The sequence below is a fragment of the Ammodytes marinus genome (genome assembly GCF_949987685.1).
Source record: "Ammodytes marinus genome assembly, chromosome: 14".
NCBI classification, from domain to species: domain Eukaryota; kingdom Metazoa; phylum Chordata; class Actinopteri; order Uranoscopiformes; family Ammodytidae; genus Ammodytes; species Ammodytes marinus.
In genome coordinates, this window is record NC_137218.1 from 19,003,984 (window position 1) to 19,024,096 (window position 20,113).

At 39.6% G+C, this 20,113-nt stretch overlaps 1 protein-coding gene across 1 annotated transcript; it reads right to left on the bottom strand.

Annotated features, from left to right (window-relative positions):
• Nucleotides 1–132: 132 nt before the first annotated feature.
• On the bottom strand, nucleotides 133–19,372 carry stag2a (STAG2 cohesin complex component a). Its single transcript, XM_080041204.1, has 34 exons — nucleotides 19,174–19,372; nucleotides 16,529–16,655; nucleotides 16,261–16,339; nucleotides 14,769–14,927; nucleotides 14,539–14,635; nucleotides 14,368–14,444; nucleotides 13,648–13,852; nucleotides 13,402–13,553; nucleotides 11,959–12,032; nucleotides 11,615–11,738; nucleotides 11,168–11,266; nucleotides 10,873–10,952; nucleotides 10,347–10,454; nucleotides 9,758–9,866; nucleotides 9,423–9,540; nucleotides 9,227–9,330; nucleotides 9,038–9,130; nucleotides 8,854–8,943; nucleotides 8,553–8,756; nucleotides 8,382–8,452; nucleotides 8,193–8,280; nucleotides 7,772–7,852; nucleotides 7,221–7,313; nucleotides 6,932–7,106; nucleotides 6,689–6,828; nucleotides 6,499–6,600; nucleotides 6,137–6,285; nucleotides 5,925–6,053; nucleotides 5,601–5,809; nucleotides 4,828–5,089; nucleotides 4,581–4,691; nucleotides 4,325–4,439; nucleotides 3,609–3,686; nucleotides 133–2,219 (listed from the first exon to the last, which is right to left on the bottom strand). Exons 2-34 carry the CDS (start codon nucleotides 16,570–16,572, stop codon nucleotides 2,196–2,198), a joined length of 3,843 nt encoding a protein of 1,280 aa, XP_079897330.1. The 5' UTR covers nucleotides 16,573–16,655; nucleotides 19,174–19,372; the 3' UTR covers nucleotides 133–2,195.
• Between the last annotated feature and the right edge of the window lie 741 nt (nucleotides 19,373–20,113).

Consider the following 20,113-nt stretch of genomic DNA (forward strand, 5'->3'; position numbering starts at 1 on the left):
ATTTCTGCTGCCTTGTCCCCTTTATTGCTCTTACATGCAAATGTTGTAGATTCATTGTTACACCTAATTTGGAAATATGGATGACACTACAGCCGTGTTCTTAAAATCCTCACACAGTCACAGAGGGTTTATTCTGTTCATGTTACATCTCCAGACATAAATACAAATAGTAAAGGATGCAATAGGCAATTCGAAAATAGAATAAAAACACAAATTTTAATATAGACAAATATTTAAATATGTGTAAACATACAGATGTATGCACATTTTCAGCAGTTCAATGCAAAACAGAAAAGATCCCAAACTAAATGATTAATGTACTTTACAGGCTATTCTAAGTTGTATTTTCTCATCTGCCAACATGAATGAATAGTTAGTATGTATATGGTAAGGTTTTAACCAAGTTAGCTGTTTCTCCAGTTTATAGTGATGTTATAAAGAAATTAGGGATTTGTTTCTATATATTACTACAAAATGTATACACCGCTTCCCATAATATCGTAATCTTCCAACCAGGCCAATACACAGAGGTAAAGAAATATCGCAATAATCCCCTTAAAGACAAACAAAACAATGTACAGTATGTATACTTGCAAATTAGTAGGTTGACTTCAAATAGCTATTCTATTATTTTAACCAAAAAATGTAATCCAAACAGAAACAGCAAATATGAAATGAGCACAGATTCACAATATATTACACACCTGTAATTGTATAATATACAATCTGATACTACAATAGCTAAAAGATTTCTAAAACTTTGTCATTTAGAATAATTCTATAACTCTTCAAAATGCAACATCAAATAAATTGGCGTTCTGAGAAAATCCTCTGCACACTTTCAAACTGGAAAAAAACTAAACTAAATCAAACACCACACCTTAACCAATTTTCAAATCCTTTCCTTTAAGATGGCAATTATGGCATGTCTGTAATATTAGATATTATTAGATACTATACAGTGGAGAAAAATCCTTAAGATATAGGAGAAATAACATGTTTAAGGTTGAGTCAAATTTTATGTATGACACTGAATGATCCCAATATTAAAAAATAATTTTAGGCGCAGCTATCAATTTGTCAAATTCCTACATTCGAGCAATGCATTACCTTTGCACTCATTCTTTACAGAGCGATGAAAAGAAAATACAAACAGCTGGCCGTATCTATAGTAACATAATACTTTCCATTAAAAAGGAAGGATTATTTCAGCATATATGTGAAATAACATGATTAGAAACCATTCATTTACATTTGATTGTCATTACAAAATATCTATAAATGAAAGTCATCTATAAGGTATAAAAGCAGAACACATACATTTCTAAAAAATACCATCACAAAGAAATCTGAGAATGTCGTATATCGTTTGTGGCAAGGCCTTTGAACAGTATGAGACGTCAGTTCACATTATACTTTACTGTGTACATGTTTCCATATATGGCTACATGCCATGCCAAAGTCTACAGTTTGAAAGTACAGTAGGTGAACGTAACATCACAGACACCCTTTACAATGTAATGCAGTCCAATTAAATACCCCTGCAATAAATGCCGTCTTTGTGAAGCTTATTATGTTTAATCCTGTTTAGTTTGCGTCAGAGAGGCATTGATTGGAGCCAATGATAATTTATAAATATATGGCTGTAGAATTACCATGGAGTTGAATTAACACCTCTGTGACAAAGTGCAGTGTCCTTACAGTGTTCAACAACAACTGAACGCTACAAGCATCATAAAGCTGTTATTATTTTGCAGGGCTATTACAGCTCTATCTACTGGGGTTCACAAAATTGTATTCCCCCCACCCCCTCTCCTGTACATTGGCCACTATGTATTTACATCAGACAATTTTTGTCTAAAGAATGAAAAAAGATTAAAGGTATATATTGTTAATTTGAATTTCAGTCTTTAAATTGTACCCTCACTACATGCCTGCCACATAATGTCTGTAATGCTTCAGACATTATGTGAACATTATTTTTTTTAGCATACATTAAGTTTCTCCTGCAGTTTGACAAAGAAAATATCAGGATAAAATTCAAATTCAAGCCCTCCCCTTAAGTTTTAACAAAGTGTTGAAGAGGCAAACATTGGTTTCTCACAAACGATTTATAGTAGTCCATTTCGAACAGTCTTCCATCGTATCTTCCATGGATTTTGATATCCCATTTACCTCAATGCTTCCAATTTGTTTTAGAACATTGAAACATTAAGAACCTAAAGACACACAAAAAAGTAAATTAGAAATCGTCAATCCTATAAATAGGAAAAAAAACTATGTTCTTGCACATTTTTTTCTAGGACGTAATTATATTATTGTTTGGACATCCATACATTTACAGTTAAGCATGCATGCAAATTCATTTAGGTTGAGAACGAATACAGTATAGTCAATTCGTATTAAGATAGCGTTTCAGTGAACTGTGATTTCATCAACATTTAGGGTGTATTCACACATGGAAAGTCCGTTAGTTCACTTGCTTTGGTCCAGACCAAATAGAATTTGGATTTTTATTTTTGGTGTGGTCCACTTTCATATTGCCCCTTTTGCAAGTGAACCAGCATTACGAAGCAAAACCACACGTGATCTGAGGTCATTCATTCATTGGACAGACATTCTGGGGTGGGGAGAAGCAGGAAGAACGAAGTAAAAACTGCGAATTTATCATTGATATAATATGGGGTTAAAAATAATAAAAATGCCTCTAGCCTATAAATAAAGAAGAAAAACATCAAATTATTGTTGTTTCATATGGTTATAATATGTAGCCCTATGACAATGCCACGTTATGTGGCTTCTAGCCTACGATGTGAAACATAATTTTTACTGTATTTTTGCTGCTGGACGCGCGGCTCGCATGAAGAATATGCTCAAACTGAAACACAGCTGATTAAGCTGTGTATCAGCTGGGTGTCAGTTCGGCGCAGTTCAGCACCAAACTGACACGGGGACAGTATTGACGGTCCCGTTGGGAAGAACAATAAAAACACACACTTCATGCAAAGCGCAGCGTGAACCTGTTGGCACTGTAGGCTACGGGAGACGCTCCTCTCCATCTGATCGCTGATCCGCACGCGTCATTATCAAATGTAATATTTTCGCTCGGGGCTCCCGGTCAAACCACAACTAATCTTCCTAACAAGGGCGACAACAACACTATCCCATAATGTGAAGCTGATGGCGATTTATTAAAAAGAAAAGAAAGAAAAGGCGCAGTGCTTCCTGCAATTGGGTCGGATCGAGTCCGGACAAATTCACACCACAAACGAACTGCAGCAGAGTGCGTTTTGAAGCGCATCGAGACCACCTCTTCAGCTGGGTCTCGGAGCGTTTGTTTGGTCCGCCCCCGAGTGCGATTGCTGTATTCACACCTGTCTGAAAGATGCGCACCGAAGGCAGAAGTGCACCTGAGTTCGTTTCAACCGAACTAAACACAGCATGTGTGAATACACCCTTAGTCCGTGGGAATTTTATTTTTATGCTTTGCTGTGCTTTCCATCAATTACTATCATTGCTGTCTTCTGTGAGAAAGCTAATTGAGATTTTCCATAAAAAAGAAGGAAGCAAATACACAAATGTTAGAAAAGGAAGTGGAAAATCCTCACCGCGTCATCCATGATGGAAGATGGATCGAAGTAGTCCGGCTTTAGTTCAGTTCTTTCTCTGCGATTCTTTGATGCTGGCTGAAAAAATAACAGTCCAGTCAGAACAATGCACCCTTTTAATGTAATGGCTGTTTGAACTTTATAGCTTGAAAAAAAAAAGGTTGAATGAAAAAACGTCTATTGTAGCATCAAGTGCGGACGGAAACATTTAAATTTGGCACCACAGTGAAAAAACCTTGTTTCATTTGGAGGAAACTTGCTTGGATAGTTTTCCACCAGTAAAGTATGATTGGACCATACAGACAGTTAAATGTGCACTTTGTAAGACAATAATAAATATTTTTAATAAAGTAACAAATTAAAATGTGAAAACAATGTTACACCATGCGACTAGTCCCTTGTAGTAATGAATCTACAGAGAATTATCAACTGAATCTACATCTCCCCTCAACTAGATAATCACCAAGCACAAAAGCCAAATATTTCTCTCAGAAGTTGGTAAAGACCAAAAAAGTTCGAAAAAAAGAGTACACATTGGTGTCACATTTGACACAAACACGACTCCAAACGAATGCTAAGGTAACAGCTGGATGTGTGAATAAGTGTGTAAACTGCTTTATGACAAGTTTTTTATATCCACCTAAAAGAAGATATTTCAACATTGTTTCCACTGCCTCCAAGTGGCCAAATAATCTGCTATGTCAGGTTTTAATTACCAGATCGATGTCCATTGTGTCAAAATCCATGCCCTCATTGATGTCCTCTGATGACATCATCACATCCTCCACTATTGGCTCCTCGTCATCCTCCATGAGTCCAGATCCTCGCCGACTGAGGAGAACACAGGGATACTTGTTAGGAGAATGTATTTTTTCACAAATCAATTCACTATTAGCTGGACAGCTAAGTTTCCCAGCCTTGTTCCACAATTCAAAGCAATATAATGTATTCCAAAGAGGAGTGTCATCTCACATTGTCTGCTGCATGTGGTTCCTCATCTTGGCGTAGTGCATGCTAACCCGCTCCTGCTGCTGGCGGGCCTCGGCTTGTTGCCTCTGTGTTAACATCCAGGTAACCTGGGTACTTTGGGACAGTGTTGAGTATTTAACGTGACTTCATAATGCACAAACAAAAGTAGTACAATATGCTGTCACAAGCAACATTTGCAAATATTTACTTCAAGGTAAGGTAAAGTAGGTATGTAGACAAGATGTCTTACTTGTAATCAATGGCAGCCTGCTGGTGAGGGTGTAGCTGCTGCTGCTGCTGCTGCTGCTGCTGCTGCTGGGGTGGCACATGCTGATGGGGATGCTGCTCAATTGGCATGGCGTATGCGGCCGTGTAGCTTTCCTCTGGCCTCATGGTCTTTGGATCCCTCAGTACAGTGGAGGTGAGGTGGGGCGAGTGCATCATCACTGGCGTCTGAACGTTCTGCTCACGGTTCACCCACGCTGCATCAGTGCTGCTGCAGCTGTTCTCCTCTGCAGCACACAATCATTCATTCAATGACAGAACTCCCGACGCTAGGAACTGTTATGAAAATATGTTTCATATATGTATCTGTATGTGATGTGTTTGCTTGTTTGTTTCTACGGTCCCCATGGTTTCTGTAAGAAAGGTAACCCGCACCAACAGGGACACTTTCTGTTGCTGTCCCACACATATGGGTTGATGGGAGGGCAAAAGGCTAAAGTTGTGGGTAAAGATGATATATAAGGATTTAAGTAAGAGGATGGTTTTGTGTGTGTTAGCAATGTTGTAGGATGCAACTCAAAATTAGGAGATGGACTGGATGATAAGAGATAGCTTTATTTCAAATCATTTAAAATAAATACTTTAACAACTGGAATGTATGCTTATGTGTTAAAAATTGCAAAATAAACATAAAGTTGAAAATTTCAGAACCACTGCTCCCCGCTTACTGATATACAGTACTGTATATATACGTATAGTGCACAAAGAAAATATTGATTTACCGAAGAAATTGCTCACCTTCAGGCAATTTCCTTTTGCTAGCAGTAGATGCCTTGGACTTCTTACTCCTGATGGTTGACCCTCGACTGCTGATCCCGCTGATGACAGACATAGTGTCGTCGTCCCCTCCCACCTGCAGGGAGTTCCTGTACGAGATGAGAGGCATCCAGCAGTCATCTCTCTGCAGGGCCATCTGAAACGTCATGAAGCGCTCCAAATACGTGTGACTGTAAAAGGGACAGAATGACAACAGTGACAGTTAGGGAACGTTTTCTTTTTGTCAGCTCATTGCTCCCCACATACATAAAGCACAGCACTGACCATCACGTGGCTCAAACTTACACTGTTCTCTTGTCCTGCCGCATGAGCTTGCTAGAGAACTCGCTCAGGACATCCAAGAAGGCCAGATTGAGAGGTGGACTCCCCTCTCCTTGGGGACTGGGTTCCTTGAAAGCAAACTCAATTCCATCCCTAAAACAAAGACAAAACCTCTGCTGATTAAGACACAAATTACATTGTAAGTACGGGGACACATACAAAGTCTGGTTACTTACTTGTGTAACATGGCAATAGCGTCCCTGGTCTTCATCTGATCCAAGCCAAAAGTCAACGAGAAGCGCCGAGCGAGCTCTTTTATGCCACAGAAAGCTGACGTTGAGCGGTCGACAAGGAGGCCAAGTTCAGACAGCATATCATTGAATAACTACAAAAGAAAACGATAGACGTGAACATTTCCTTACAGGTGGTTTCGCAGAATGAGTGGTCTTTCCAATTTATTCTATTATAATTCGGCCTAAATAAGACCATCATCGTCCTCTGTTTACATGGCACACTGAAGCAAGTGATGCTAACATGATAGTAAAAAAGGGAAACAAGGGAACAATGAATAGGTTTAGCTTTAACCACAGAATCTTACCGTTTGCAGGCTCAATACGAGTGTCTTTGCACATTGTACTTTGTCAATTTGTCTTGTTTTACTCATTGTTTCCTTGATGATATCTCCGTAGTCGTTGTAATACTAAAGAGATAGAGAGGCAGCACTGTTAACAACGAGAGCAGGGTAGGAGGATTTACCATTCATTTTAAAAGGGGGGTTCAAAACCTACCCTCATATACTGTTTAAATATATCCGCCCCAGTGTTCATTTCCACAACGTTGTAGATAATTAATTTGCAATAGGCAGCGAGGAGGTTTCTTCGCTTGTGCAGAGCCTCGATTTTACAGGCTTCATCATCTTGCTGTCCGTCTGAAAAATACAAAATAATACAAATAGTAAAAAACATATTTTTAACAAGTAGTAGTTAATGCTTCCTGACTTTTCAAAACCCACAGTGGTGATCGTCTCTGACCTGTGCTGTTGTTGTCATCATCCTGATCAATGAACACTTGATCCATGATGAAGTTTAGCATCTCTGCCTGCAAAGAGGAGTCTGGCGTATAGACCAGAGGCTCCAGTTGTTCCCGGCCTGAAGACATCATTTGGTGACTGAAGATCAGTAGCAGATCACATAGTATGGTGAAGGCCTGGAATAAACACAACACTTCAGCATTTAAAAGAAATACAGACGAGCAAATGTTCCCGTGAAGCTGAAGCGTGCCCCGTGTAAAAAGGTATCAGCCGTATCAGCATAACCCTACCTGCTCTTTAACGGCGGTGTTGATGCTGCTGAGGTAACGCTGACACATTAAGCAGAAAGCTCTCATTTGCTTTCTCAAGGTCACCATGTCACTCTGAAAGGAGAAAGCAATCAGTTAGACAATTAACAGTTAGGAAGTGTCCAAACACTAATAGATCCATACGAATTAAACACATAATAATTCCACGGGGAAAACAATTATGAAAACACATTTTTAGCTGTCAAACAGTGCCAGAAACAGTCTTTAAGAAAAACACTTTGCTTTAAAAAAAATGTTTTACCCTTTGAATAAGTCTGTGTTAATGTTCTTTTGATAATTTGGCATGAATGTGAAACAGATGACGATTCTCAGACAGCTAATGCAAATGGATGCCCTGCACAGTATGAAGTGACTGACTGTAAAACTGTAATGATGTAGAGTATGTCTATTCGATAAATGTATGTCATAAAATGTTAGGTTTGTTTAACGGATATCCTATTCACATCTGTCCTTATGCATTTATTCTGCCAAGGATCCCCCAAAAATGTGCCATGACCAATACATGTAAATACCGTTAATGAACTTCCATCTGAAACCTTCGCCAGGTGCCACAGGATGATGAAGTGTGTGCACTGCATTGCGTGGATCACAATCTAGGGGGGAAGATGGCAAGCAAGATGAGCTTTAATGTTCCGCACAGTCCATGCATTTGTATGTACTTAATTAACCAGATTAGGGAATGCCTTTACCAGCACTATAGTAACATAATTAATTACTGTAAAATAATTTATCACGCCCATATTTATCAATATTTCCCCTACCCCCGATTACAGAAGCAAAGTTGCTGGTTTACATGGGAAATCAGCCTATAGGAGAAGTCAACGAGTAAAATAGACAATTAAGTGCATTTAAACAAAAAATGAAAAAAGTTTTTGCATTTTGCAGACATTACTGACAAAGTTAGAGAAGACTCTGTTGTTGGGGCTAACATACCTGTTCAGGCATATCCCCATTCTGCAGACCCGTGTTGAGGAGTCTGTAGTTGCTGGTGAAGAGATCCCACTTAGAAAGGTCATGTGCACTGAAAGCAAAAACATTGCAAACGATAAAAACCCATGCTACCATAATTAATAAAAATGTCATTATTCACTTCTTTTTTTTTAAACGTTTTAATTGCTGTACTTGTGGAAAGCGCTGATCTTCTTGAGTGTAGATAGAACCTGGTAGGCATCATCCTCATCTGGTTCTTCACCCTAACAAACAAGAAATCAAACCTGTTAATTCCTGGATGCTGCTCACCAGAAACAACAACAAAACCTAATTCTACAAGGAACAATATATGACAGCACCCACCTCTTGCAGGAAGTCCTCCAGAAGTCTATTGAACTTGTCCACCAGCTCGTCTAGAAGCTGTGAGCGGGTGATGTCCACGCGGTTGTAGATGGTGAACTCTTCGTTGCAGAGATAGTGGTAGGTGGTGGAGCAGGCCTCCAGAACCTCAGTGTCTGTGTGCTTGTCCTGGACCTCCCAGATTTGCCGCAGCAAGGCATCCAAATGCTTCAAGAGGACAAGAAAGCACATTGTCTCACTGACGCTGCACGCAATCTACAAGTTGCATAATCCAGAAGGAATGTGAAAAGAAAAATTGACAAACCTTCTCTAACCTGCCAGTTGTGTAGATGTCAAGATCAAAGAACTTTGGTATTTGAAGCAAGTTGGTCACCTTATCAATATCAACGCAGTACTATGACAAGAGAGGAGAAAGCTGTTAGGTTGTATGGTCGGGAATCAAACCTGAGTCAACTCTGTTAGCCGTAGTGTAGAAACTGAGATATCACCTTTGCAAGCAAGAGAGGCAACGCAACTGCAAACATCTCTGTGATCCGTGTCCGATCATCTAACTGCATTTTCTTCTCCTTCGCAGTCAGGACCTATTCCATGCACAAAAAAACAACCATGTTCACACCATGAACAAATTCGACAAACAATAATCCCTTCTACCTCGAGCCTGACGACCGGACACTCACCCTCTTCCCTGTTGCTCTGCCTACAGGAGGGTGGCATTCACAAGCCTGACGAATGGCACAGAGCATGATCTCAACCAGAGCCGTCTCCTGGCGATCAGTCAGGGCTAAAAATCACAGGCATAGAAATGTTTTTTACGAAAAGATTTGTGAAGCTAAAAATATGAGCCAGGGATTTTCTCTAAGGTTTGACCCTCACCCTCCTCTCCTGCCACGGGCTCATCCAGCAGCAGGCTGATCATTGTCTCCCAGTCCTTCAACAGCTCTGACCCACACTCCCACAAGCTATCCACCAAGTAGGCCCCATGTTCGTGGAGCTGTAACACATGACGACATGGTTAAATGTTGTTGAATTACATTAAAACATATTGAAACAAGATCCCTTGCCGAGTATCTGGGTATTTGATTTGATTTGTAAAAAATGGAAACAAATGCAAATATCTTATCCCATTCATAAAGAACACAATTTGAAGACTCAAGACTAGATTAACAGGCTTATTAAGATGGACATTTCTATAATGGTTTACTGCATACCTCGCTCTCCAAGAAGAAAAAGATAGTAGTCTTGATAAGGCTGCCATTTAAGCTCCGTCTGCCCCTTCTTGGTAATCCCTCCTCCTCAGGACCTTGATGGCTGAAGAGCCTTCAATCAGCAAAACAAAAAGTCTGGTGAAGGCAGGTGGAATATATATCTCTCTGCCAGAGTCTCTTTGGAAAAGGTATACACTGGTACAAATTACGCACATAAACACCAGGAGACATATGTTATGTTTTCACAGGTATTTATCACTAGCTTTCATTTAAAATATATTAACACATGTACTTTGCAGTGCTACATCGTCTGTATGCTCTGCTGTAGGGCGGTTGTTGGATTCACATCACACTAAATGCATATTCTTGTTAAAATTTTAACATATTTAAAGTATTAAAATCCTTTTAAAGATTTAAAGTAATCACACACAGTTCACATTACAGGCAAGATGAACCTTGGAATCCAATGTATGTATCCAATACTAATGTGAACCCTAGCTGACCATAACCGGCCTCTTCTGCAACACTCCAGAAATAAATGTGTTTATGTTAAGTTTACAAAAATTGAGAAAAAAAGCAACTATACAATTACTTCTTAAACAGAAATTCTCCTGCTGAAATAGCGATGGGTCGATGTGCTGAGTAAACCAGATGATATACACTCTCACAGTCCTCTGCTGTCAGAACCTCATCACTGCTCCTGTTAGATGGAAGACATACATTTTCATTGAGAAAAGGCCAGTTAAGTGAGTTTGTGACTGAATAAGACAAAAGGTCAAAATATAGAATTAGACTTCAAGGTAAACGTGTGAAATGGTTTGTTTTACATTGTTTGTCATGTTTACATTAAATAATATAATCTGTCAAGTTAACACTCAAAAGAAGACAAAAAAGGATAACATCTGCAAGAACTCAAAATAATGAGTATTATGACTTTCACATGCTGCATCTATATAAAAACAAGGTGGAAAATAGCAGTTTGCTAAAACCTGGTATAATGCATCTCTCCTTGCTCTAAACAAGGTTAATGTTTCTTTTGTACATTGTCCCTGTTCAAATAAAGTTATAATAATAAGATCAAATGCCAAAAGATAAGTAAAGGGGGAGAGGTTACTCACTGTAGGACAAGTGTCAGAAGTTTAATGGCTTGTACTGCAACATCGTATTCCTTGTCCAGAGTCATAGACACAATGCGGTCCTGTCAATGAGAGTGTTTCTGTTCAGATACAGTATCCAGGCTGCACGATCTCCATGAAAGTAGTGGTCATATCATGCCCATCATGTCATATTGTGTAAAGGAGTCACATTTATACTATGACTCTTTAGTTATCACCATATAAAGATGTAACAAGTGAACAGCCAGTACATTCCCTGCATGTGACAGGTGCTGAGGTGGAGCAGCGATCGGCTCACCTTGAAGCGACTGGTGAAGAGCTCCAGTCGTGTGCCGAGCTCTCTGTTGTGGAAAAGACATTGCAAGGCCGTCAGGCACTTCAGCCGCACCTCGCCTTGCTGGAATCACAGGACAGAAGTACATCATATGATTACCATTATAGAATGACAAAACTCAAGAGAAAACATCAACCTTTTGTGAAGGCACATTTTCCTAGTTAATGGAAACTCAACACTAACACATGCTGCTTTTCACAATATGAAAAATGAACCATGAAAATTGTTCCAGCAAAAAGGACTACATACGGCTCGTATTCTGAAATGACTGCAGCAGGTCTTGACCAATAGAATTGGATAGCTGGATTTTAAATTAGGTCAATATTTGGACGATAAATTTCACCATTGTCATAGGTTTTTAGCTGCTTGATTTATTCACCCACACAAAAAACATGCTGCCTGTTAGCTCACCTTGTCGTGCATTGTCCAGCCAACGTACTTCAGGTAACTGTCATTGAGGAAGGCGTCGCTGTAGAGCTTCATCCACACTCCAATCTCTTCAATGCAAACAGCTCGGATTTCAGGAATGGCGTCACTGGTAAACACAAGATAAGTGATTCCATTGATATATTGGTCCTAGTACAACACAACTGTTCAAATCATAGACTCATAATAATGGTGTCAACATTAATTCCACACTAGAGGGCGCCAGATGGCCAGAAATTAACATTGAAAGGTTCCTGCTTATTGCAAGTGTGCCTAGTGGTGGATCTGTGATATCTAAAAGTGTGTATGTCAGTGAAGGATTCACATACCGATATCTATGAACAAACACTCCTTTGAAAATTGCATTCATCATGTTTTCAATTTCATCTTGATTTTCTTGGAGCTGAAAGATACAACACAAAACAATACATTTTAAGGACATTGCATGAAAACAACCAAAACTAAATTATCTTGTTAAAGCCTCAAACACAAACACTAAACAGACTGACTTTGGAGAGGTTTCACAGACAGGGCTCTGCTTTCGGTTGAGCAGTGTTAAAGGGTAAGGCTGCTATATTATTTTCTATGTTTTTAACTAATTTAAAAAAACAATGTGTTTGTCAGCCCCAAACTCACTGGTTCCATTTGAATAAGGACATGTTAAAGTGATAACTCAAAACAGAAGTAAATAATACATTTGTTTTCAGCCATTTATAAATCCATTGTTGGTTTTAGTCTTTTTCATGGGATTTGCTGGAAAATGAAGAAGAATCCTTCTTCTTATCCTTTAACAAAAGCTTCTAAATATGGACAATGAGCCTCATGCAAGAATTTTTTTAGTTATTAATCATTAACATTTTTTAATTATCAATATTTTTAAATCGTACAATTGTTCTAGGTCAGGTAAACCAAACTCTCTTAACTGGACAACCTTGTCATGAATAATTTTTATTCATGATGGGAGGAGCATGTCCGTGCGATATGATCAACATTAGCAAAATTAACATAATCGATATTACCATATAAGGCTGCCTGCTCTGCTTCATTTGTGAAAGCTCACAAAAATGTTAACAAAGGGTGAAAATACATTTCACACACCACAGAGCTTCAAGTCCTGCTGTCTCAAATTAAGCAAACAAATTTAGCATATAAGTGTACCCGAAACAATTAGAAAATATTAAATGATGCCACACAGACGATGCGTCATAAGAGAACCAATGCAGTGTGACCGTGAAAAATAAAAAGGGAATGACTTAGCATGAAATTTAATAGTGTCTCTTTAAGCAAAGCTGTCCCTGACTTATACTGTATGAAAGGAGGTTAATGGGGCGTGACAGTCATGGAGATAATAGATGAGAGAATTTTATAGCTTACAGTTAGTGAAGTTACAACGTTGGTGAATAGAGGCTTATACTGGACAGACACCTGCATACAGACCCTAAGACAGCTGTCAGAAGATTGAACTGTTTATATTGTTGTTCCCAAATTTGCTGATTAAATCAAATTTCAGAAAAACAAATTAAGTACATTTAATGTATACATTTTAACTCAGCACATTTCAGTATCCTAACTAAACTTGCCTCAAAGGCGTTATGATTTCAGGTCAAATGTTAAAGTTTTTTTCTATCAGTTTTGGACTGCTCATAAAATCTCCTCATCTTAGAGAAATATGCTTACAATAATGAATCTGGTCTAATGGAGTAAGAATCAGTTAAATCAAATGCAGTTTTTTATCCAGATAGTACAAATTGCAAACGTCATTTTCTTCTCACCTCTTTGCGCTTCTGTAACAGGAGCTCCAGCCTATCGTTGGCCCGTTTTGCCACGACCTTGTTCCTCTCCGCCTCATACTGCCTCTGTGTGTTGTCCATGTTGATGCTCAGGTTCAGAGCCACGTTCACCAAGGCCGTCATCAACTTCATGGCTGGCGGAGGGGACAAAGTTCAGACATTGGAGGAATGACCCCCTTTGTGGACAATGGCAACAAGAGCAGCATGCGGACACATGTTGAAACTAACCTGCTAGCGTGCTGGTGTGTCTGAATGCCCGGACCTGAGAGTCTGACAGGCCTGTAAGCAGTGAGATGACTGTGTCCATCATATACTCGTCGTAGATGATGCTGTACTGGCACTGGCGCACCAGAACGGCAATGAAGTCACAGAAGCTTATCCGGAACTTTTTCCACTGTGGTCCTGACATCGTCAATGGAAAGTCCCCGCTGTCCTGTTAAGATGATAACAGACCAAAGATCAGATTCAGGTCAACACATTCATTTCCTTCTGATGATTTCCCCTTAAAAGGTACAGTAGAGTCAACAATTCTGGAGATGCTTGTTTTCAAAATCTCTTTTTGCCAGAATCATTGAATATCTCCTCACGATGCATAACCTGTCCATAATGTGTTACTACACAAGCTAGGCTCTGTGAACTGGCATGTTGCTAGCTTGTGCCCTCTTTGTTTACATGCCAGTTTATAGAGCCAAGGCTGAGTATAAAAACACCCGATTTATTTTCAGCGCACACACAGTACGGACAGGTAGCGGATCGTGAGGAGATATTCACTGATTTTGACAAAAGATATTTTGACAACAAGTTTTCTCCAGAATCACTGACTCCACCTTTAATGTCTTCCTAAAAAATTCCCATGCTGGCTTCTGTCAACTGAACCGATTTTGGGTTAAATCTATTCTTTTGTTTCAAAATATCATTAAATAAATGGTATAATGCTGACTGGGTCACCTCATCAAACTCCTCTGTCATTTTTCGGATGATTTCGGAGTTCTGCATGTTCCTGAACATCTCTCCACTCACAGCACCTGTGTGAAGAAGTGCACAAAGTTCAGCATATTTATTTGCTTTCAGGCCATCAACCACCAACAGATTTAGACAACCCATTTTTGAGATACCTACCTTTACAGCCAGAACACTGAATGAAGAAGTTGATTAAGTCCAAGAGAGCGGTGTCCCTCTCCAGTTTGTATGCCTCGATCCAGTCATCAACAACAGACTGGAGGATAAAATATGGTCATGTATATTCATCTATCAAACCTAGAGGTAATGATGTTGTCCCAATAATAGGGATGAGAGGCGACCACAAAACAAAACATTATCTCTTCTTTATCTCTATGGTCCGTACCCACCTGTGTGGCACTCTTCCCTGTTTTAACCACCTCAAACAGGGTCATGCTCTCCATCCCGTTCTCCTGATGATGGCCATTGGCCCGGCCTGGACCAGGGACCTTCCCTGCTCCACCACCTTTGGCCTTGTCTCCAAGCGCCTTCTTCCCTTTCCTCGCTGCCTGTTGGGGATAAAAATATGTTTAATGGGAGACCAAAGTGTTATTTTGTTATTATTAAAGTGTAACTGCACCCTTTTACTTGTTTTTTGAGATATAAGCTGAATTAAATCACTATGTTGTTAAGGAACACATATATGCTGGTGTTGATATTGAAAAAAATTGCAATATGTTAAATATCGGCAATTCAAGAAATGTTTTGTATTGTAAATCATTTTAGAACTTTACTAAGATTTGAAAAAAACTTTTTCCTTCGGATTCGAAAAATGACGTACATGGGACTTTTTTGACCCCATGTACATCATCACGTCGCCGCAAAGCCAGGCACGCTCTTCACAGGTCCATGGCTGGTCCATAAGCGTCTACTGTTATACTGTCCCTCCAAGGATGTTATTTCGGGGGTTAACACCCTTCACTTCTACCGACAGTGTGTCTGCAATATCTCGCTTGTGCGAACACACACACAGACACACACAGACCCGGACTCGTTCATTGTTTCACTTTATTGACACACGCTACCGCTCGCTCTCCTCGCTCACACACACACACACACACACACACACACACACACACACACACACACACACACACACACACACACACACACACACACACACACACACACACACACACACACACACACACACACACACACACACACACACACACACACACACACACACACACACACACACACACACACACACACACACACACTGCCGCTCGTTCACTTGCGCTACTCGGTCTCCTAACACTACGATAGAAACACCCGCCAACAATTTAGAATAAGAAAAGTCCTCCACCTCAGACGACCTATCTGTGTGGCATATGAGCTCACTGTGTAGCGACAGTGCCGTTAGACTTTGTGTCACTCGATATTTCAATGAAGTCATGTCATTCAGATCTTCCTGAGTGATAGCTAGCCCCCTCCTTCACAGACACCGCGCCCCCCCCCCTTCCCGATAGTCGGCCGGCTGATGTCGGAATGTTTAAAAACAATGGTTCTCAAACGGAATTCAGAATCCATGGTCTGAAAGCATTTTTCAAAATCGTGCAGTAGCTCAAACAGGGGGTGCAGTTACCCTTTAAATGTAAAGCAGATCATCATGTTTCTGGTCATTTAAAATCTGTCACAGTATGTCACATTACAGACATTATGATGCAGCATTAACTTGTTGGACTGGGCTGGTAAAAAAAACAGTCCAAGGTGTTTCCCTGCCTTGTACCAAATGTATTGTAGGATTTGGGAGCTGATGTCTTCCTGTGACCCTGATTAAACATTGACAGGTGTGGAAATGGAATCAATTTAGATAAAAGGCTTGAAAAAAAAACATACCATTCCCTTTCTTGCCTTTGCATTTTTGCCATCGGGATCCTCAAGGTCAGGATCTGGAGAAAACGGAGATTCTGGCTCTCTGTGCACAAAACATGAAGTCATTACAAGCGCGAAACGGACTTCAGAAAATCACAAACAAGTTTCTAGGAATGACAGGAGAGTGTATAATACCTGCATGCATGCATACAATCAAATTAATTAACTAACTAATTTTCAAAGTTGTGTGTATTTTGGACAATACATTACATTTCCATGAGGCGTGGCTTACTGAGGGAATTGAAACTCTGTGTGCAAATCCTGCGCTGCTATCATTTCTTTAACATTTTCTGGATGTGCAGGAGTAGGTTCTTCAAGTGCTCTGGACCCCAAGCAAGAAGGTATCTTCTCAGCCGCACCTGCAGAATTGAGTGGGTTATTAAACGACAACACTGGCTGCAATAATTCACAATACAGTAACAGGACATCTTGTATAGGGTCTCAGTTTCAGGCCCCAAGATGCACCAGCACACGTCAGTGATAGAATACCTGTTTATATGCCATGATGATGATGATTGATGACCATGCAGAGAATGATCATTGATGTTTTATAAAAGCCAAGAAAAAGAAACAGTATTTTCTGTAAGTGGGGCTCATTTAAAATCACCTCGACAAAAACTACACTTATAGCAACACACACTACAAGCTATATGAGTCATGTACCTGTGAAAATGAGAGATCTCTGAGTAATCTTTTGAACAGGTAGGTGGAGGGTCTCAGTTGTTACATGGCAGTAGTAGCATTCTAGCACTCAGAAAAGAATGCCTAGAATGTAACTGACCTCTTTCCTCCCAAGCATACACAGTAGATAGTGAAATCTCAAACATGCTTTTGTTCTCAATGGGTGTGCTTCCCTCAGTCTGAGTGACTCACTTCCACAGTTTTTCCCCTCAAAATCCTTCAATCTTTAGCTGTGAAAATAACTCTGTATTTATAAATCAGTCATTTGAGAATGCACAGTTGGAAATACAAAAATATGTTTTCCTTATCATTTTTGTCATCGTCTGAATCATGTATTGAATGAAAAGTTTAAACACCCCAAATGTTCATGCTAATGCATCACATAGCATTCAATGTATCTCATTCACGTTTTATATTTAATGCCAGGTTTAGTGCCTTTATATTAATTGACTGACTGAAACTACCAGTAAGCGGTGGAATTAAAATGTTTGTACGAGTCAAGTGAGAATGTGCAGGGAATTAAGATAAAGATAAATTGCTGGGTTTTTTATAGTACAAAAGAGGCAGTTAACAGATAGAACCAATACGGATTTACAGTACAAATTTGAATGAGCACATTTGTATCCAAGGACTGTGGGGGTATTTGCTTCTGGCCAGTGGAAATTAATTAAATTACCATTTAAAAATCACACCTTTTCGCCTCCTTCAGTGAAATGCTACAACAAAAAAACTATGGTTATTAAAATGGTGACGCTGTGTCATGTAAAGCTGATAGGCCAGGTTCTCTGTCTCAATCCTGCCCTGCTGTAAAGAGCTGTAAAGACATCTTGGACAAACATTTAGTAGAAGTAAAGCTGTCGTACTCAAAACCGGCCATCTACTGATAACGACTGAATGTCTGACAGAGCAGTAGGACATTGGTACTGTAGAAACAAAATGACTCCCTGCTGCCTCATATAAATAAACTAATAATGGTCGGCCTACACATAAGCCTACTATCTAAGGGACAGCTCTAAAATGATTAAGATATAGTTTTACCTCAATGTAAATTATTTGTTTGTAAACTATACAATGTTTCATTTTCTTACAATAATGGCTGCCATGTTATTATTTATAACTTCACCACACTGCACTGACTGAGGCATGCCTGTGTGATGATCTTCCAAACTGGGACTGTGTGTGTATTCCAAGTTGTTGAAAGAAGCAATGTTCGCTGGTGTATGCACATACATGAAGCTAGTACATAAAGGTGTGAACACTGCCACAGCTCAAGGGTCATGTTCACTCGTTGCATCACATACTCTAATCAGGATTTTAATTTTCATTTATTTTTAATAGGCCTTTAAGGTCATGACATTTAGCTAGAAAAAAATAACGCAAGCTATGCGTGAGACCGCGCTTCTCTACTTTATCTGTAACTTAAACTTTACAGCAGTCGGACAAGGGAAATATGTGGGGTAGGCTAAACATGGGACTGATGTTGTTGTTATTGTTGTTGATGTGAACACAGACGAGGGGCCCGACCTCAGACTCCCACGACCATAAATGGGCATGTATACTGTGTGCAGCAATATCAACCTGCGTTACTTTCTAGGACAAGTAATGTACTATTTTATATTAAAAACGAATTTACGGCAGGTCTTTTTGAAAGTAAAATCGAACGTTAGCTCGAATAGGTTTATTTCAGAACCAATCTGACACGCGCAGTTGTTTACTTCCGAACTACAAACGCAACTGCAGATGTTTCCGAGCCTGGCGATTCCTGTCCTCGTCTCTTCCTGGCTCACCGTCTTTGCTACGGCGACCAAGCAGCTCTCTGGCTAATGTGAGCTCCTCTGTGTGGTGTTAGCTTTGACACCATCTCGTTAGCTACCCGTAGACCCTCTCCTTCACAGTTTTATTTGTACTGAGCTACGCACCTCAGGATTTTAATATGTTTAGCATCAGATGAGTTGCTAACTCGGCTAGCAGCACCATTAGCTGTAGCTGGCTAACAAGACCACAAGCAACTTAAAACCAGTTAAAAGGTTATGCCGCCTTAATTAGCCACGGGAATTTTAAATTATCCCGTTAAAGTCGTATGTTGATGAGTCAGGTGATACTAATGTCAAGTGCCCAAGCAGCTTCCCAGAATAGCAGCATCAATGACAAACTCCGCGGATGTGAACGTAAGCTATCCGCCATTTTACAACTTACCTCGTTTTAAATCAAAGACGGACTCAAACCAAATATTCCAAACGTTGCGGACTTTGCAAAGAGGATGCGTTCGTTATTGTCTTGAACACACTGTCATTAACCAAATCTAAAAAATAATAGTTTTATTCGCTAGCTAACATAAAGAAGCTCCTCGTTGGCTAACAGGCACAGTTTGTATTTTCGTTTTTATCCATGCAGCACACACACCACCTGTCGGCAGCGCCGCGAACTGCTGCAGCGAGAGGCCGTGTCATGTCTGACCCTATGGTCTGACCGTGCACTCAGGCTTCTGCTGACTTCTCTCCAGTGTGATCACAGCTTTGCTGACAGTCCATCCTACTACACACAGGCTATCAAACATTTGAGATATCATCAGGGTTCCCACAGCTTGAGGCAAGATAGATTATTGCAAATAAACAGGCTACCCATTTTACCATAACCAAAGGTAAAAAAAAATTAAAAATAGGACTTCAGCAGTTTCTCTGGGTTAAGGACAAGTTTGCATATGTTTTAAAATTTGGAATTAAGAAAAAAAATTAAATCCTACTTCCCATGTCTTAGCATTTTAATACTTTTGAATGATTGATTCAATTTTTTTTTGGAAAATGTGAGTTTTATTTTTAATTATGAAATAAATAAATGCCTTTATAGACATTCAGGGATGTATAATTTTTTTTTTTTTTTACATGTATTGGGTCATTGTTGGAAAATGTCCTCAACGAGCAAAAACTCCAAGTCTTATAATCATCTATCTCTGAGTCAAAAGGGTACTTCAATACATAGAGTACACGTTTAATCACAAATCTGTATTGCACATACAAATATAAAGGCCCAAACATGTTACATTTAAAGAAAAGTCCATATAGTTCTGACTCCAAGTGAAGTGACCACTTTGGGAGAAATTGTGGGCTATCTGATAAACTGACTTGTTTCATTTTGA

Bases quoted from the DNA above. Each gene is read 5' to 3' on its own strand.
- stag2a (XM_080041204.1), bottom strand. From the start codon at position 16,572: ATGATAGCAGCGCAGGATTTGCACACAGAGTTTCAATTCCCTCA. The intron at 5,090-5,600 runs GTGAGCAATTTC...TGTGTGCTGCAG, and splicing joins CAAAAGGAAATTGCCTGAAG to AGGAGAACAGCTGCAGCAGC. The intron at 2,220-3,608 runs GTGAGGATTTTC...GTGTGTCTTTAG, and splicing joins CTTCCATCATGGATGACGCG to GTTCTTAATGTTTCAATGTT.